Source organism: Bos grunniens, chromosome 17, assembly GCF_055505025.1.
Source record: "Bos grunniens cultivar Pamir isolate PY7600 chromosome 17, Bosgru_T2T1.0, whole genome shotgun sequence".
Classification (NCBI taxonomy): domain Eukaryota; kingdom Metazoa; phylum Chordata; class Mammalia; order Artiodactyla; family Bovidae; genus Bos; species Bos grunniens.
Window position 1 is genome coordinate 52,474,320 of NC_141181.1, and position 15,284 is coordinate 52,489,603.

At 49.7% G+C, this 15,284-nt stretch overlaps 2 protein-coding genes across 6 annotated transcripts in view; one reads left to right on the forward strand and one right to left on the reverse strand.

Annotated features, from left to right (window-relative positions):
- Positions 1–2,154: 2,154 nt before the first annotated feature.
- Positions 2,155–4,287, reverse strand: LOC147355348 (uncharacterized). The gene is made up of 2 exons (XM_086346146.1): positions 4,140–4,287; positions 2,155–4,084 (listed from the first exon to the last, which is right to left on the reverse strand). The coding sequence occupies exons 1-2, from the start codon at positions 4,285–4,287 to the stop codon at positions 3,141–3,143; spliced, it is 1,092 nt and encodes a 363-aa protein (XP_086202272.1). The 3' UTR covers positions 2,155–3,140.
- Positions 4,032–15,284, forward strand: part of RILPL1 (Rab interacting lysosomal protein like 1) — a 42,401-nt gene continuing 31,148 nt past the window's right edge. For all 5 annotated transcript variants that reach the window (XM_086347337.1, XM_086347336.1, XM_086347334.1 and 2 more), the window contains exons 1-2: positions 4,032–4,594; positions 11,994–12,144. In XM_086347337.1, coding sequence (XP_086203463.1) covers positions 4,286–4,594; positions 11,994–12,144 — 460 coding nt within the window. In that variant the 5' untranslated portion in view covers positions 4,032–4,285. The remainder of the gene's footprint in view (positions 4,595–11,993; positions 12,145–15,284) is intronic.

The window sequence follows — 15,284 nt, forward strand, 5'->3', positions numbered from 1 at the left end:
AATTCCCGCCTCCAGGTTTCTTTCATCTTCATCATCTTCATCTAGTTTTTCTATAGAACTTTGTGTGGCTGGCTCATATGCTTATTTGTTTAATAATCACAATTACCCTTTGTGACCCCATATTACAGAGTGGGAAGCTGAGGCCCCAAAGAGTCATGTGACTTGCCCAAGGCCACACACCCTATCAGTGACTGCACCAAGCTTAGAATGTAGAGTGAACTGGAAGCTTAACCATCAGAGCTTAACTGCCTCTCCCTACTTAAGATTGTAAACATTCTCTGAAGAACTCAGGCTCATCATCTGGCGGGGGGAGGTCACCCTGGACTCCTGCCTCCCCTTTCCCTTCCTGGGGTCTTAGTTGTGGCATGTTGTGGCAAAGTCATTTCCATCTCCTCCACTCTCCCATCCCCTTCCTGTCCCGGTCCTGAGGCTCAAGCTGCTGGCTGACACTGTGGCTCCTCTAGCCTTGTCCCCTCCCAGCAGATTCTCAGTACATCTTTGCTGCCTGCTTTGAGGAAGGCAAAGTTGCCCCAGTCTGAGCATCCATTACTTATCTCTTAGTTCACCGTGGGGGCACACCAGGTTCAGCTCCATCCCTCCTAGCTGTGGGCCCCTAAACAAGTTACCTAACCTCCTGTGGCAAGTTGAATGGTGCCATCCCTCCTGACACTCGTCCCCCCAAAAAACAAGTTGTTTCCGTCCTAATCTTCAGAACCTGTAAATGTGACCTTATTTTTAAAAGTGTCTGTAGAGATGTGATTAAGGATCTCAAGATGAGATCATTCTGGGTTGTGTGGGTAGGTCCTAAATCTAAGACAATTGTTCCTTTTTTTTTCTTTTTTGCAGCTCTGAGCAGCATGTGGGTGGGATCTTAGTTCCCCACTAGGGATCAAACCCTTGCCCTCTGCAGTAGAAATGCTGAGTCTTAACCAGCGGGCCATCGGGGAAGTCCTGTAAGTATTCTTGTAAGAGACACAGAGAAGACAGACCTACAGAGAAGGCCGTGTGAAGACAAAGGCAGAGACTGGAGTGATGCTGCCACGAGCTATGCAAGCCAGCAGCTGGAAGAGGCAAGGATGGATCCTCCTCTAGAGCCATCAGAGGCAGCACACCTTGACTTCAAATTTCCAGCTTCCCAAACTGTCAGAGAATGTTTCTATTGTTTGAAGTCAAGTTTGTGGCAATTTGTTACAGTAGCTAGAGGAACTTAATGTCCCTCCCTATTCCTCACTGTCCTTGATTTAGGGTGGAGATAATCATAGATCAGAGCTTCCCAGGTGGCCCAGATGGTAAAGAATCCACCAGCTAATGCTGCTGCTGCTGCCGCTGCTAAGTCGCTTCACTTGTGTCCGACTCTGTGCAACCCCATAGACGGCAGCCCACTAGGCTCCTCTGTCCCTGGGATTCTCCAGGCAAGAATACTGAAGTGGGTTGCCATTTCCTTCTCCAATGCAAGAAAGTGAAACGTGAAAGTGAAGTTGCTCACTCATTCCCGACTCCTAGCGACCCCATGGACTGCAGCCTACCAGGCTCCTCCATCCATGGGATTTTCCAGGCAAGAGTACTGGAGTGGGGTGCCATTGCCTTCTCCCCAGCTAACTCAGGAGACTTGAATTCAATCCCTGGGTTGGGAAGATCCCCTGGAGAAGGAAATGGCAACCCACTCCAGTGTTCTTGCCTGGGAAATCCCATAGACAGAGGAGCCTGGCAGCTACAGTCCATGGACTCACAAAAAGTCGGACAAGACTTAGTGACTAAACAACAAATCATAGATCCACTTTACGGGATGCTGTGCACAGATCTGACCCCGGCTTTAACACTTACCAGCTTGTCTGACCTCGGGCAAGTGATTTGACTTCTCTGTGTCTCAGTTTCCTCTGTTGTAGACTATAACAATACTTCTTAGGAAGTAGTAAGGCAGCAGTTCTCAAACTTTTCCCTCTCAGGGACTCTTAAGAACTGTTGAAGACCTTAAAGAGACCTTGTTAAAATGTTACATCTATTGATATCTACTGTAACTAGAAATTTAAGCTGTTTTTAAAAAACACTGATTAATTTAAAACAGACACATGACATGTTAGCATGAATTTTTTCGATAAAAATTAACTATGCTCCAAAACAAACAAGTGCTGAGGACAGTGACATTGTTCCATATTTTTGCAAATCTCTTCAAAATCTAGCTCATTATCAGAGAGCTAGCCCCTAAGATCTGTATCTGCACATTCAGTCAATCATGATATGCTGATTTGTATTACCTATAGGAAGAAGATGCAGCCTGTCATTGATGTATAGCTAGCAAAGGGACCTGAAAGAGACCCTTTGGGTGTTGAGGAACCCTGACGGTCATGAGGCCACACTTTAAGAAGTAGTAAGTTAGGAAATATTTGTAAAGTACCTGGAATAATGCCTGACACATGATAAACACTACTTTTAAACTAAATATAAAGCAAATGCTCAATATATTTTAAACTAAACATTTTTAGAGTTTCCCTGGTGGCTCAGTGGTAAAGAATCCGCCTGCCAATGCAGGATACACAGGTTCAATCCCTGATCCAGGAAGATCCGACACGCTGCGGAGCAATGAAGCCCGTGCGCCACAACTGCTGAGCCTGTGCTCTAGAGCCAGGAGGCTGCAACCACTGAGCCCATGTACCACAACTACTGAAGCCTGGGCACCCTAGAGCCTGTGCTTCACAACAAGAGAAGCCTGCGCACTGCAACTAGAGAAAAGCCCATGCAGCAACAAGGACCAGGCACAGTCAAAAATAAATACATAAAAATTATATATATATATATTTACATAAACTTTAAGCATTTTTAGTTTTAAATAACGTGTGTCAAGTTGGGGTGCACTTTACAGCTACAATGGCGTTCAGGGTTTTTTCTGACTTCAAGGAGCTCTGAAGAGGGAAATAAGGGTAACCTTGGTCAAAACTCACTGTGTTAAGAGCAGCTTTATAGGAGTACGAGATGGGATGTGGGGATGCAGAGGAGGGGGTGTGAAGGATGGGGTTGTGGCTTCCGGGAAGGCTCACCTGGGCGAGGAAGGATGGTCTGATGGACTAGCAGATTCAGCCAGGTCAAAAAAACAGGGGGCTTGTGACAAGAAAGCTGAAATTCAAACCCTGTTCTCACCGCCTCTATGAAGTGGTGTAGGTGTCACAAAGAGCCGCTAACGGATGTGGCTGGCCAGCAAGCGGGGCAGCCCGGAGGCTTAGGGACCAGAGAACCCCTCGTTCTTTCTGTCCCTCTCCTGGGCGCCTCTTCTGAAGCTCAGGGCCCGGCGCCGCCAGGTCCGCCCGCTGACCCGGTCGATGGGGAGGATAGGCGAGCCGCCGGGTCCTCGACGCTTTCCCGGGATGGGCCGCATCCCGGAGTCCACCTCCTGAGCCCTCCATTTCTCTGCAACGCAGAGTGGCCCCCCGGCGCTGTGAGTGGTCCCAAGAGATCTGCGACCCGCAGCCCCACCGCCTCCGCACCCCACCACCCACCTTGCTTCTCCTCTGGGCTAGTCTCGACCCCTCCGCGACGGGATTGGGAGAGGAGGAGCTAGGACCGCGCTGGAGGCGGGGGTGGCGCCTCCGGACGCGCTGGGGGCGCCGGCTGGAGGCGGGGAAGGAAGGTCCCGCGGGTGGAGCGGCGGGAGCGGCGCGGGGGGCTGCAGAGTCGGAGGGTGGGGGTGTGGTGCCCGCGGGGACCCCAGGGCGCCCTCGGGCGGCGGCAGCCGGGCGCGCCCCTCTCCAGGCCGGGATCGGGGCGGGGCGCGCGGCATCCCCGCGGGGGGAGCTGGTCAGCCGGCGTTGCCGCCGCCAAAGTTTCCCGGAGGAGCCGCGGCCGCCCTTCCTTCTCAGGCACAGGGCGAGGGAGCGAGCCCTCGGGCGAGGACTGCTAGCGAGAGGGCATCGTAGCCCCCTCTCCAGCCAGACCCCGCGCCTCCATTGCGCCCAACTCGGATTCCCAACTTGGGAGGCGCCGCGGGCCTGCGCACGCGCGCGCCTTCCTCGCCGCCGCCGCCGCCTCCTCCTCCCCTCACTGGGGAGCAGGCTCCGGGCCGATCCGGGCGCCGAGACCCGCACCCTGATCGCTCACCTCCGGCTCCCGGCCCACCGCCTCCGCCCATGCCGACGCCCGCCGCCTGCCAGGTGCGCCCTCGCCCGAGGGCCAGCTAAGCGCCGGCCGGCTGCGGCGGCGAAAGGTGGGCCCGGCCCCGGCGCTGCCCTCGACAGCGGCAAGTTTGGGAGTTGCACTAGTTTGCGGGGTAGGGGAGAGGCTGGGCGGGGGGGCCATGGAGGAGGACCGGGGGTCGGCGCTGGCGGCCGAGTCGGCGCTGGAGAAGAACGTGGCGGAGCTGACGGTCATGGACGTGTACGACATCGCGTCGCTCGTGGGCCACGAGTTCGAGCGGGTCATCGACCAGCACGGCTGCGAGGCCATCGCGCGCCTCATGCCCAAGGTCGTGCGTGTCTTGGAGATCCTGGAGGTGCTCGTCAGCCGCCACCACGTCGCTCCCGAACTGGACGAGCTGCGCCTCGAGCTGGACCGACTGCGACTGGAAAGGATGGACCGCATCGAGAAGGAGCGCAAGCACCAGAAGGTGGGAGGTAGCCTCAGTCTGCCCATCCGGGCAGTGGGGCCGCTGGGACCTAGGGGGCCCTTCAGCCCTGGGGTTCTGTAGGTGCACACGTACGTGTATACAGGGAATAGATGAGAGAAGATCCTACTGGATGAGGGAAGGAGCGAGGCCCCTGGCCCTCTCTTACCCAGCCTGGGCACCTGGCATGTACCACCCACAGAGATTAAGGGTAGTTGGTTGGAGTCAAACCTGAGTTCCAACCCCACCTTTACCATTTAATAGCTGTGTGACCTTGAGTAAGTTATTTCACCTCTCTGTGCTTCATTTCCTCACATATCAAATGGCGATAGGAATAGGACCCGCCTTATAAGAATTAAATGGAATAGTATCTAAAGTGCTTAGATAATATTATTCTTTTCCAGAAATGAAATAAGCGCCCCTACCTTTCAGTGCTACCCAGAAGGTGTGACACAGGGCTCCTTTCTTCATAGTACTCCAGACCTTTTCAGAGCTAAGGGGATGGGACCTCCAGCCACCGAGTTCATTGACCCTCAGTCTCTGGGCTCTTGATTGCCAATGACTCTCCAGAGTTCCTTCGAGTTTATTAACCTAGGTTGGTTTCCCCACCTTGACTTTACTCTGTGAGGTAGGGATAATTCCCTTCATTTTACAGATGAAGAAACTGAGGATCCGCGTGGAGGGATTTGTCCCAAGTTAGTGCTGAGACTCCCAGCCCTCGTGGAGATAATTCTAGTGTCTCTTCCCCACCCTCTTTGAATTGGAGAAAGATGAGTTGGGGTGCCTTTAAGGCTCAGCCTCTGCTTGTGACCAAGGATCCTTCTGGGCTCATGAATCAGGGACTCCTCGCAGTCCACATGAGGTGGCCGGGGAAAAGGAAGTGGGAGACCTGTGGTTTCCTGTCCCAACCTCAGCCCAGGGAGGCTCCTAGCAGATCCTTGAGACTGAGAATGAGAGGAAACGCTTCTCCTTGGAGGATCAGGGTGTCTGAGCAGACTCTGACTCGCTGTGTGTCCTCGGGAAAATACCCTTGGCCTCTCTGAAACTCTCCGGCCAGCCATCAACCTACTGTGTGCTTTGAGGTCTGTGTCTTTTCAAGGAAGAGAGCCTGGGCTGTGTTCACAGTCTTAACCTTAAGGGCAGATCCCTGGGTGATTCAAAGTACTCATGTTTTGGAAGTGTGATTGTGTTTGTCCTCAGAGGTCCTTGAGTCCTGAGGTCAGGTAGGAAATTCAAGCTCCCAAGCCTTAGACAGGGAGCTTAGACAAGATCTCACAGGGAGCTTGAAAATGTCCCCTGCCCTGTAATTAAAGTCAAGATTCCCAGGGCCTTTGGAGTTAGATAGCCTGGTTTAAAGTGCTGTCACTCACGGGCTGTGTGACCCTGGGCAAATCACCTCACCTCTCTGTGCCTCAGCTTCTGGGTTATACAGTGGGGAAATATTAATAATAGGGAATATTAATAATAGGCTATACGATAGGGAAATACAATATTGATAATACCCATCTCATAGGGTTATGGTGCTCTGGACAAAACCTGGCCCATTTTGAGGGCTTCGCCAAGTGTTGACTTTTGTTTTGGGGTCAGGAGGGGATTTCACAGAGTTCTCTTAGGCTGATGTTGGAAATGTTTCCCCTACCCTAGGTACCCGGACTCCTACACTTTCCATCTCTCCCAAAAGGTCGAGGAAGGAAGGCACCTTGAGATGCTCACATACAAACTGCTTCTTACTGACAAGGACTAAGGGCCTTAGCCCAAGTCACACAAGTCCTGGCACCTGTGTCCCCATCCTTGGCATTTTAAGTTCTGCTGCACCTGGGCTGGGAGACACCCTTGGGAGCCATCGGAGGCCACTGGGCCTGGAGTCAGGTGGAATTCCCAGCCAGCTGCACTTGTCACTTCTGGAGTGCTATTGGCCAGAAAGTAAATACCAGTGTGTTCAGAGCCAGGGCTCGTTTGTAAACACTGAGGATGATCTTTTATAATTTGGAGGACGAAATCCTTTTTTCTCCCATCCCAGCTCCAGTCCCCTTTACTTCATATTCTTGAGATCAAGAGAGACTCCTCTTATTCCCTCCTCCACCCCACGCCCACCCCCTCATAAGCCTCAAAGGATCTTCAAGGTGTTATTTCCACAAAAATCTTCTTAGCATGTCCTTGATCTTATCTGTCTGTTCATTCCTGCCTCCCACCTTTTCTGCCTCCCTCCTTCCCTCCCTTCTTTCCTTTCTTCCTTCTCTCTCTTTCAACTGGCTCCAGGGACTTCCCGGGTGATCTGGTGGTTAAGACTCCAAGCTCCCAATGCAGGGGACACCAGTTTGATTCCTGCTTGGGGAACTAAGATCCTGCATCCTGCATGGCGCAGTCAAAAAAATAAAAACAAAGCAAATATGGCTCCAGTAAAGCCTGCACCCTCTCTTCTACTCCTCTTCCCAAAAGACCTCCAAAAGACTCAGTTCTGTTCATCACTTAGACCTGGGCCACAGTCTTACCAGGTACTGCCTGGTTGCTCAGTCCGCAACCCCGCTGATTGACTACAGCTTGCACAGTGCCTTCCCAGGTAACACAGGTGATGCAAAGGAAAGGAAGACCAGGTCCTCATCTCAGGCAGCGAGTGCATAACAGGGAAGACGGGAAAACACAGAGAGAGACTTTAGAAAGCAGTGGCAGGTGCATATCATGTAAACAGCATACGTTATTTATTCATTCGACAGATAAATTTATGGAGTACCTACAAAGTGCCAGGCACTGTTCTGGGCCACAGTGGTGACCACAAGAGATGAGGTCTTTGTCTTCAGGGGTTTGACTTTCTAGCGCAGTGTTGTTCCGTAGAAATAAATGTGGTGTGTCACACTGATACAAAGACATAGGTAAGGTTAACGTTTTTTTTTTTAACCTCACCTGTGGCTTGCGGATTCTTAACTCCCTGACCAGGGATTGAATCTGGGCCCAGAACAATGAAAATACCTAGTCCTAACCGCTGGACAACCAGGAAATTCCTCAGATGAAGTTAATTTTAATAACATACCAAACCAGCCTTTCCAAAATGTTATTTCAACATGTAATCAATGTAAAGGTACTTTTTATTGAGATGTGATTGACAGATAACACTATTTTAGGTGTACAGCATTATGCTTTGATATATGTGTGTATTGTAAAATGATTACCACCTAAGGTCAGTTAACATCCATCACCACACAGTTACCAAAGTATTACTAATAAGGTATTCTGCATTCTTTTTTTCCTACCATGTCTTTGAAATTCGGTGAATGTTTAACCCTCACTGCATGTTTCAGTTGAGACCAGCGCATTCCAAGTACTCAGTAGACACATAACAAATGGCTACTCTAATAGAATTATATGATTCTAGCGTGAGGAGATAGATTTTTTTTTACAGTTTAAAACATTTCAGCTTATCATAAGTGCCATGAAGAAGATAAAATGGGGAAATATAAAAGAGACTGGTCAGCATTGGGGTCTCATAGATGGAGCAGTCAGGAATGCTTTCCCTGAGAAGTGCCATCTGAGCTGAGATCCAATGAAGGGTAGGTACCAGCCATAGGGAGATCTGGGGGAGGGGCGTTCTGGGCAGGAAGTGCAGCAAGTGCAAAGGCCCTGAGGTAGGAGGTTGGTGTGTGCATGGAATGCAAAGAAGGCTGGTATGACGAGAGCAGAGCAAGTGAGGAAGAGGTCAGGGAGACATTGTTTGGTGGCTCAGTTGTGTCCAGCTCTTTGCAACCCCATGGACTGTAGCAGCCAGGCTCCTCTGTTCTTGGGATTTCCCAGGCAAGAATACTGGAGTGGGTTGCCATTTCCTTCTGGGGATCTTCCCAACCCAGGGGTTGAACCCGCATCTTTTGTACCTCCTGCATTGGCAGGCAAGTTCTTTACCACTGAGCCAACTGGGAATCCCTCAGGGAGGTACAGGGATCTGATAACTCTGGGCCTCATGGGCCGGCATAAGGAGTTTGAAAACAGTGTCAAGAAAAGGTGAAGGAGATGATCAGTCAGGGGCCACTTCCTGGAAAAGCCTTTTTAGCTGGTGTGGAGGCAAGATCAAATTGTCCTTGATCAGCTCAGGGGCAAGAACCAGCTCCCCCAGCATCAAGTTCAGCTCACTGAGAGAAGAATAAAAAAAAAAGAACTGAGGGATAATAGATAAATTGTATTCATCTAGTGCTACTGTAGCTAATTTCCACAGCCTTACTGACTCAAAACAGAAATTTATTATCACATTGGATAATATGATACTATGAATAATATCAATATGAAGAATACTGGATAAAATTCTGGAGGTCAGAAGTCAGAAAGGAGTCTCACTTGGGTTAAAAACAGGTGTCAGGAAATTCATTCCCTCTGGCAACTTTAGGGGAGAATCCTGGCCTTTTCCAGCTCCTGGGGGCCACCTGCATCCCTTGGCTTGTGGCCCCTTTCTCCATCTTCAGAGTCAGTAGTGTGGCATCGTCAAATCTCTGACTCTGATCTCTGCTTCTGTCACCACATTGTATGTGGGATCTTAGTTTTCTGACCAGGGATTGAACCCGAGCCCCTGCAGTGGGATTGTGGAGTCTTAACCACTGGATCACTAGGGAAGTCCCCCCATCATTCATCTCTGATTCTGCCCTTCCTGCCTCCCTCTTTCATGTTTAAGGGCCCTTGTGATTACATTGGGTCCACCTGTGATAACCCAGGAGCATCTCCCCATCTCAGGGTCCCTTTTGCTGCACAAGGTCACATATTCTCAGGTTCCAGGGAGATGAGGTTGTGCACATCTCTGGGGGGCGTTGTTCTGCCTCCTCCAGCCATTTACACTTGACTGATAGGCTGATAGCACTGGGGCCCTCTGTGTGCCCAGCCTTTGTCAGGTGGGAGCAGAGAGGACTGGGGCAGGAGGAGCCTGACTCTACTTCTAGTCCATACCTGCATGTGGGAAGGTCCTATGGTCGCTCCATCTTTTTTCAATCACTGCTTCTGCCCTTTGGCCCCACGCTTCACCTCCCTTGGTGACCTTGAACCAGCTGTCTGAATACTTAAGTTATTACCTCTCATTTCCCAAGTTCAGCAGGCTTCCTGATGAAGGCGATGGGATTTAGGAACTTATTTGAAAGATGAACGGAGGCGATGCTGACATCTGGCCACCTGGGCTGGCTTGGGATGGGTTGTAGGAGGACCAGAAATCAACAAACATGTTTAGCATTTTCTGGGTACTGGGCACAATTCCAAATATCTACATATATTAACCATTTAATCCTCATGAAAACCTGCAGGGTAGATATTACACTATCTTCCTCATTTCCAAGGCACCCAAAGATTGAATAACTTGTCCAAGATCAGCTAGTAAGTGGCAGAAATTAAATTCATGCTCAGGTCAACAGGCTCCAGTATCCATGCTTTAAGCAAGCATTCTATACAGTTAATGGTTTTACAAAATACTTGTTTTTTTGGCAACAGCTTTATTGAATATAATTCACATGCCATACAGTTCACCCATTCAGAGCATACAATTCAATGTTTTTTTTAGTTTTTTTCCCAGACTTGTGTTACAATCAGTTTTAGAACATTTTCATTACTCCGGAAAGAAAACCCAGGCCCATTAACAGTCGTTCCTTATTCTCCACCAACCCTTCTGCCCCTGTCAAGCTGCCAATATACTTTCTGTATCTGTGCATTTTGTGTGTCCATCTGTATCATGGACATTTCCCATCAATGGAATTACACATTGAGTGACCAATTGCATCTGGCTGCTTTCGCTCAGCATCGTATTTTCAAGGTTCATCAAAGCTGTAGCTTGTGTCAATGCTTCATTCCTTTTGTCTGAATTACATTCCGTTGTGTGGATACACCACATTTTATGTACCTGCTCATCAGCTGATGGATGTTTGAGTTGGTTCTGCCTTTCGGCAATTATGAATAATGCTGCTGTGAAGGTTCGTGTACATGTTTCTCTGTGGACACATGTTTTCATTTCTCAGACCCTACAAGTGGAATGGATGGGTCATATGGTAACTATGTCTAACTTACTGAGGAACTGCCAGACTGCTTTCCACAGTGGTTGCACCATTTTACATTCTTACCAGTGATGCAGGAGGGTTCCAGTTTCTCCACATCCTTGCCAACACTTGTTATTATCTGTTTCTCTGATTACAGCATTTCTCTGATTACAGCCATCCACAAAATTATTTAATAGGCATCTTGTTTATCCTCACATTCAACCAGTAAGCCTTTAATTTTTTTTACTGAAACATAGTTGACACACAGTATTATATATTAGTCTCAAGTATGCAGTGTAGCGATTTGACATTTACATATATTATGAAACGATCTCCATGATAAGTCTAGTAACCATCTGTCCCCATGCAGTTATTGCAATACTAGTGACTGTATTCCTTATGCTATGTGTTACATCCCTGTGGCTTATTTATTTTGTAACTGGAGGTTTGTACCTCTTAACCCCTCTCACGTGTTTCACTCCCTTTCCAGTCCCCTCCCTTCTGGCAACCACCTGTTTGTTCTCTGTATCTATGTTGTTTGTAGATTCTGCAAATAACTGCAATCATGTGGTATTTGTCTTTCTCTGTCTATCTCATTCCACTTAGCGTCATACCCTCTAGGTCCACCGGTGTCACAGATGGCAAGATTTCATTCTTTTTAAAGCTCAGTAATATTCCATTGTGTAAATAGACCTTATCTTCTTTATCCACTCATCTATCAGTGGACACTCAGGTTGCTTCCAGATCTTGATTGTAAATAATGTTACTGTAAACAGAAGGGTGCATGTATCTTTTCAAATTAGTGTTTTTGTTTTCTTCACTGTGAGCCTTGATATTAGGGCTCCCCAGCTAAGGGAAGCTGAGGCTCAGAGTTCTAAAGTTAGTTGCTCAAGGCTACTTGAAGAGGTGCCTGTTTCAGGTATACTAGGAGCTTCAGGCCCAGGGAACATCCTTGGGATCTTTGCAGCCCTCTCTGTCTCTTGGAAAGAGGTGTGTCCTGCTGGGATGGAAAGTCTGTCTGAGGATCAGGGATGTGACCTCCCTAGAGGGCAGGTACGTTCAGGCCCCTGTAACCTGGGGCTGCCCCTCCATCCTCTGTCTCCTGTCTGGGTTGTTAAAAGGTGCAGATCCGGTGCCGTGGTTGTCTTCAGGGCAGTTCTAACCTGCCTGGGGCCTAACAGTGTAAGTGCGGGCTTTGCCCAGAGGAAGGGCGTCTTCTAGTTTTTGTGAAGTTGCCTTGTAGGCTGGAGATGCCTGAACTTCTCACCTGCTGATGCCTGGTTCTTGCGGAGAAGGGAACAACCCCAAAGCTCCAGCATCTCTGAGCTGCTCCTGAGTGTCGGGGTAGGGTGGGTGAGGCTGTTGCCCTGGGCAGGCAGTGAGTGACTCACACTGGCCCCTCGCCCTTGCAGGAGCTGGAGCTGGTGGAGGACGTGTGGCGAGGGGAAGCACAAGACCTCCTTTCTCAGATCGCCCAGCTGCAGGAGGAGAACAAGCAGCTCATGACCAACCTCTCCCACAAGGACGTCAGCTTCTCCGAGGAGGAGTTCCAGAAACACGAAGGTAAGGGAGGGGCTGGCACGGGAGGTGAGGGGAAAGGCACTTCCCATCGTCATCACCAGTATCACCAGTGAGTCCTGAGGATGGTCCCAAGCGTTGTGTCTCATGTCACGTGCATTTACACCATCACATGCCAGGCGTGCGTGCTCAGTCGCGTTCGACTTTTTGTGACCCCATGGACTGTAGCCCACCAGGCTCCTCTGTCCATGGGATTTCCCAGGCAGGAATACTGGAGTGGGTGGCCATTTTCTCCTTCAGGGGATCTTGCCAGACCAGGGATCAAACCTGTGTCTCTTGCATTGTCAGGCGGGTTATTTACCACTGTGCCACCGGGGAAGCCGTTCCCGCCATCACTCTGCCCGAGAGAAATTGTGTAGTCTGGCTTACAGGTGATGAAACTGAGCAGTTCATTTAATAAATTGTTAGAGGTTCCTCACTTTTCCAGACTCTTTTCCAGGCACTGGGGATACATCTTGGACAAGACAAAGCCCCAGCCCTCATGAAGCTTATGTTCTAGTGCAGAAGAGATAGACGATAAATATGTAAACAGATAGCACAGTCCTGATTCTGACCCACGTTGTGGAAGAACTGAAAAGGAAGGTGGGTGGAATATGATAGAGTTGACTTGGTGAGGAGCTTTTTTAGATACAGTGATCAAGGAGGGCCTGTCTAATGAGGTGACATCTGAGCCCTAGTTAAGTCATGGAGCGAGCCATGCAAATATCTTGAGGGGAAAGCAGGTACGAAGGCCCTCGGGCATGACTGTTTATGGAAAGCCAAGGAGACCAGCATCACAGACCAGCATCACAGAAGGCCAAAGGTGGTTAAAGATGAAGTCAGAGGGGCCAGCAAGGATCAGATCACATAGCCCCTTAGAGACCTAGGTTTGGATTTTATTCTGAATGTGCTAGGAAGAGATTTGATGTACATGTCATGGGCACACGTTTAACAATGAGCAAGCCGGGATGGCCACCCAGATCTTAATGGCGCTGGAGCACCCCAGCTGTCATTGATCTTATTAACAGTTATCTAGAACCTTCACTCCAGGCCCTCTGCTGGTGCTGGGGAAGCAAACACAGGAAGATTTGGTCTGGTTCCTGATGAGCTGCTTCAGCTTAGGGCACTTGAGATCTTTAGTTACAGCAGGCAAACTCTTAGTTGTAGCATGTCTAATCTAGTCCCCTGAAAAGGGATCAAACCTGGGCCCCCTGCATTAGGAGCTTGAAGTCTTAGCCACTGGACCCCCAGGGAAGTCCTAGAGCCATCTCTTTAGTCTGAGTAAACTCCTTGGGTCCTGACACAAACCCCTCCTCATGTTTGTTATGAAGGGGAATGGACTTCCAGGGAGGAGACCTGAAGTTCAGAGGTTACAACTCTCGTGAGTATAAAGTACCGCACTGTATAAGGACCGTAGGGACCAAGGAGAAAGGAAATGTTTGATCCAGGTGCTGCCGTCCTCTTGTCCATGGGTTTCCTTTGTTGAGACATGAACGGTGCAGTGAAAACAAAAGTCTTAGCAGTGATAAGCATTGGTGCTCAAAGCGTGCTAACCAGGGGTGATTCCTAACCTGATAGTTACCTGCTGAGTGACCTTGCTCAAGTCATTTGACCTTGGTGTGCCTAAGTGCCCCATGTGAAAATGGGGCAGATAACCCTGTCTCTGTCATCAGATTGTTGTGAGGATTAAATGAATTAATACATGTAAACTGCTTAAAATAGTACGTGGTGCCCACACGCTGAAAGTTTTTAACTATTGTCACTATGAGCTATTGTTATCCAATCTCCTTTTTGAAAAAGAGGAGGAAAACAGGCTGAGGGGGTGCAGCCTTCCTCTTCATGGCTTAATAATATTCCCTTATCTGTTTGGACAACATTTTGTTTTTATCCATGCCTCCACTGACGGACGCGGGCTTGTTTCCAACTTGCGGGTGTTGTAAAGAATGCCACTGTGAAGGTTCTGGTATATGTTTTATGTGGACATAATGTTTTTGGTGTTTTTTGTTTTCTTTTAAATAAATCGTGGCTGTCCTGTGTCTTCGTTGCTGCACTCAGGCTTCTCTAGCTGGGGCATTTGGGCTCTTAGTTCCCCGACCAGGGATGGAACCGAGGTCCCCTGCATTGGGAGCGTGGAGTCTTATCCACCAGACCCCCAGGGAAGTCCCTGTTTGCGGTGCTTTGAGAGGTATATACCTCCAAGTGGACTTGCTGCAGCCTGTGGTAACTGTTGGACTTCACGAGGCACCCTTCGCCATCTTTTGGTTTGTGATATTTCTGGAGGTCACCCAGTAGGCTCCAGGGATGATGTGGGAACTCCCCTGCCTGCCCCAGTGATGCCCCAGAGGCCTCGGGTCTGCCAGGTGTGGGTCCCAACACCCGGAGCTGCTTTCTCGGGGCTCGTTGCATCTGTGTATACGTGGCACCCTCTGTGTGGGAGGGCTGTGCCTCGGCTCTCTGTGTCCCTGCTGGGCTCTTCATCAGACAGCCCACACAGGTGCCATCTGAGACGCACTTAATTGGCATCTCACGTGGGTCCAGCTCCCAGGGCTGAGCTCAGGGAGGCTCGGGTGTTCTGCACGGCTGCAGCCCCCACCCAAGTGGAGAAACTGGGCGGATGCCAGGCATGCCTCTCACGGTTATTTTTATTTTGCACAGGAAGCTATGGGAACATAACAGGGACAAGAGCATTTCTTCCACCTTGGAGAGGAACAGACACAGGACAGAGGGTTCCTGGGGAGAGGTGCCCCCATGAAGTTAGACTATGTGTTGGGCATCACTTGGGGCAAACTAGAGATATAGGGGATGAGGGGGTGGGGTGCCTGCTTAGAAGAGCCGGCCCTGGAACTTGCCTGGCGGTGCAGTGGTTGAGACTCTGGCTTCCATGGCCAGGGGTGTGGGTTCGAGTCCTAGTTGCGGAACGAAGATCCCACATGCCGCGCAGGGCAGCCAAAAAATAATTTTTAAAAAACACTATGAAAAGAAAAAAGAGGGCTTCCCTGTCGGCTCAGGGATAAAGAATCCACCTACCAATTTAGGAGACACAGGTTCCCTCCCTGATCCAGGAAGATCCCACGTGCTACAGAGCAGCTAAGCCACAACTGCCGAGTCTGTGCTTTAGAGCCTGGGAGCTGCAACTGTTGAGCTCA